General features: G+C 33.2%; 1 protein-coding gene across 1 annotated transcript in view; it reads left to right on the top strand.

The window, feature by feature from the left end:
* Positions 1-3,945, top strand: part of LOC122181204 (hornerin-like) — a 40,918-nt gene that overhangs the window by 30,644 nt on the left and 6,329 nt on the right. The window contains exons 46-54 of the mRNA XM_042873583.1: positions 16-54; positions 198-242; positions 764-805; positions 1,570-1,608; positions 2,251-2,289; positions 2,994-3,032; positions 3,289-3,327; positions 3,619-3,657; positions 3,896-3,931. Of these exons, the coding sequence (XP_042729517.1) occupies positions 16-54; positions 198-242; positions 764-805; positions 1,570-1,608; positions 2,251-2,289; positions 2,994-3,032; positions 3,289-3,327; positions 3,619-3,657; positions 3,896-3,931 (357 nt within the window). The remainder of the gene's footprint in view (positions 1-15; positions 55-197; positions 243-763; positions 806-1,569; positions 1,609-2,250; positions 2,290-2,993; positions 3,033-3,288; positions 3,328-3,618; positions 3,658-3,895; positions 3,932-3,945) is intronic.

Here is a 3,945-nt window from a genome sequence, read left to right as displayed (position 1 = left end):
ATGTTTTCTGTACAGGGAGGGTCTTCCTACTCTCCTGGTGGATCTTACGGACAGGTAAGATTTCTTCTTCTCTTGTAAAGTCATAGAATTGCAGAATTGGAAAGGACTAAAAGAGATCATGGAGTCCTACTGTCCAGTCAGCGCAGACTTCCATAAGTCTGAGATTAAAAAGATTGCACTTTTTATTTTCTGTTCAGGGAGGTTCTTCTGTCAGTGATAACGGAAGTGAATCCTATGGTCAGGTAAATCCTCTTTTTTTTTTTTTCTTTTAAATATATTATATATATATTCTATATTTTGGCTCTCATATTTTAACAAAGATATATATTTTTTTAAGGAGTGAAATTACATATACTCTATATCCTGGAAGCTTACAGGAGAGTATGCAAAAAGTGAGGTGCTTCCAATGGTTGCAGCTTGATCACAACAAAACTAACTTTAACTTTGTATATGACAGAGGATTTGGAACTGGATGACCTTTAATGTTCCTTCCAGCCCAAGCCATTCTATGAACTTTGAGTTATCAGACAGATGAAAGTCTCTGCCAAATTGGAAATACAGTTAGTTCGAAGAATTTGCTAAATTAGTATGTTAAAATTAGTTTCTTACAGGGATATATGACTGAGTTGCTCAATATGCATTCTGAGAACTCAGTAAGTATTTGTAGATTTTAAATCTCCCCAGAAAAAGATGCCTACGGTTGTATGCTTCTACAATGAAATCTCTGTTTGCAATATGAAAATGATTTGTGTTATCTGAACAGGATGGATCTTCTGCATATGGTGGCATTGGACCTTATGGTCAGGTAAATATAATTTATTTTATGCATCAAAAGCTGAAGGTTGGTTGCTGGTTCTTACGTGTACTGCCTTCTGAATTTCAATTATTTTTAGCGATGACTGTCTGATACTTTCTGTTTCTCTTTTACTTTGATTTACTTATCTACAACTCCTAATATTTTCAATAAGGGAGGAAAGGTGGTGCACTATATGCTATATGCACTCTCCTCCTTAATATGCTACTGTCAGTCCTCTTATTACTACTTTTTTTTTTTTGTCTTAATGTTTTTGCATCAGCTCATTCAAAGCAAAAATTAATTTGTGAATTTACTTGATACACCATATTGTGCAGAAGCCCAAGGGGAATGGACATACTGTTTATAAGTCTGTATTTATTGATGTGGACTTTATTATAAAACCATTTCGTAGGGACTACTTTTTTTTTTTTGGTAAGCAATACATTTTAACCACCCAAAGACATGTAAAATCATTTATTTAAAAATAAGACATAATCTAGGTGTTTTTCTTGAAAAGATTTTTTTTATTGCTACTTATATTGTAGATCCTACAAACAAATCATAGAAAATGAGTTTTTTGAATGTAAAGAATAGTTTATTTCACAAATCAACTTTATCTAAAATGTTTCCTGAAAGAGAACATATTGACAAGAAGGTTTTATCCTGTTCTTGTATGCGTGTGTTATTGTTGTTTCTTAACCTTCTCTGTTTAAGCAGCAGGTAAAGCAGTGTATCTTTTAATTTTCTTTTAACGTGTTTCTACTGTTTTGCAGGATTCACCTGCCATGGGAGTTAGTGAATCTGATTACAGTGTAAGCAATCCTACTCAAGTAAATCAATCTCAAAATTTACTGCTTTTTGAATTCACTAGGTGCTTATGTGGACTTTTACCTATCTCATAACCTTCAAGAGTTCTTTTACAGCATATTCTAATAATCTGTGTTGATTAGTAAGTTTCTGTAAGAACTTCTTGAAATAATTATTGTCTCTATAGATTATTTAGAATTCCATTTTCTTTTATGTCTTTTTCTTATTTTAAAGTATGTTAAGGACTTGACACATGAACTTTACAACAGTTCTGATTTGTAACAATCATACATTTTTTTTTATATTGCTTATTAGAAGTAGCATGTGCTAGGGAACCTCTTTTCCTTTATTTCATGTTTTCTGACAAAGTTCCACATTAGTATATGCTCACAATATACAAAACAACCAAAAACAATGGATTATAATAAGACCTCATTTCTTTATTACTCTGTATTGAATATCTAACTGAGAAAAAATAAATGCCACTCCCAGAATTGAACAGACAGTGAAAGAATGCTGCTTATCCTACAGCCTCCAAATTTAACTGTCCCAACAAGTCACACAAACAAAGCAGTAGTTTTCATCACCTTCTACGTAAACAAAACTGAAGTATTTGCATGAAAAATCTGGATTCTAATATTTTACAGGATTCCACCTCACCATCTTACAACCGTCAGAGTGAACGGGTAAGCACTTCTTCATGTTACCGTGTTCTCTGCCCCAATGCTTTTAAGGACTGGCAAGTACTGGCTACTTGAATTACAGCTTGTGTGGAAGCTGATATGGCAGTCTTCAGACAAAGTCCTCAAGCTAAGGCACAGAGGGAATGAGGCTAGGGTTGAAGTGGCTAAGGACTATGAAAAATCCCAGCTGATGGCTGAGGTGTACTCTTGAATCTCAGACTCACCACTACAAACACTATGCCACAATTTACTTGTTCAGGTTCCTGTGCATTTTTGCTCATGGTCTTGCTGCAAAAGGCTTCCATACTATAGCATGTCCAGCATTTATTCTATGCAAAACCCTGTGCTTTCTCGTGCTTCATGCTGTTTTATGAGGACTTCCATTTTCCTCCCATTTTTACTTGGCACTCACTTTATTAATTCATATGAGAATTTAGTGACTGGGAAATGATTTTGATGGATGTACAAGAAATTGTCATTGTGCCAAAAATATCTTGTCACCAAAAGACCATTTAACAACAGGGACAAAGAGGCATGTGCTGTTCTATGCAGAAAGAAATTTTTCTTTTTCTTGAACAGTCCATGAGAGAAAATTAAGGAATGTGGAGACATAAGAAAGAACATTCAGCTTCCATCATGATCTTTCCATAATACAAAAGAAAGGAAGTCTTGGTTTTTTTTCATGTACTTTCAATACATTTTTCCAGGATTTTTATTCCCCTGGAGGCAGCCAGTCAGGTGGACATGTAAGCATCTATTTTATTCATTATTTGCAGTTCCCTCCCCAAGTGGCAGTTCTATTAAAAGTGATCCTGACAAGTAAATTATGCCTATTTGTCTACTTCTAGAATTTCTCATGACATCTGTAATCATATCTTGTGAAAGAAATGATAAATTTTATGAAAAACTATTTTATAAAAATGTGTATACAAGTATTCAGCAACACAGTCTTGTTTTCTAGAAGCCATTATGAACAGAAATAAATAGGGTCTATTTTTGCAGGGATTATCTTCTCAAGGTGGTGGCTATTCTGGTGGACAGGTAAATACTAACATTCTGTATTTTTCACTTGAACTATCTGTTGCACACACACATAAAAAGATTATTCTGCATTACAGAAAATTTTTTATGAGAAATATATTTTTTTTGTTTTTGGTGTTTAAATACTTCTTCCTTGTATAGCTTTATATATATATCCAAGTGTAAGCAGAGTGTTCAAAATGCTAACATGGAATGAATGCCATTCTGATGTTAAGAAACAAATGAAAGTAATAAATATTATTTATAATGTGCATCTTTAACATAGAAAGTAAATATTTTTATTTTTTTCAGGGCTCGTTCTCATCAGGAACCAACCAGTATGGTGGGCAGGTGGGAAATTTATTTTTTTTTAATCTCCCCCAGTACATGTTTCAAGAAAATATTGTAGAATTGATAATGCCCAATTTTTTGTTCTTTTTTTTTTTTTTTTTTTCTGTAGACGAGTAGATTCATAATCTTATAGATTATTTCAAACACAGTTTGTAGAGTAAAAGATAATATATTTTGGTCAAACAGACAAGTCAAATTTAAAGATGATCATATAAATAAAAATATAACCATTTTACAGGGTTCACCTTCAAGAGGCAGCCAATCTGGTGGACAGGTATGCTTTATGTT

Source organism: Lagopus leucura, unplaced genomic scaffold (assembly GCF_019238085.1).
Source record: "Lagopus leucura isolate 7727_CA_CO unplaced genomic scaffold, USGS_WTPT01 Super-Scaffold_100009, whole genome shotgun sequence".
Lineage (NCBI taxonomy): Eukaryota > Metazoa > Chordata > Aves > Galliformes > Phasianidae > Lagopus > Lagopus leucura.
Note: the sequence above shows the minus strand (reverse complement) of the source record. Positions and strands in the feature narration are given on the sequence as shown.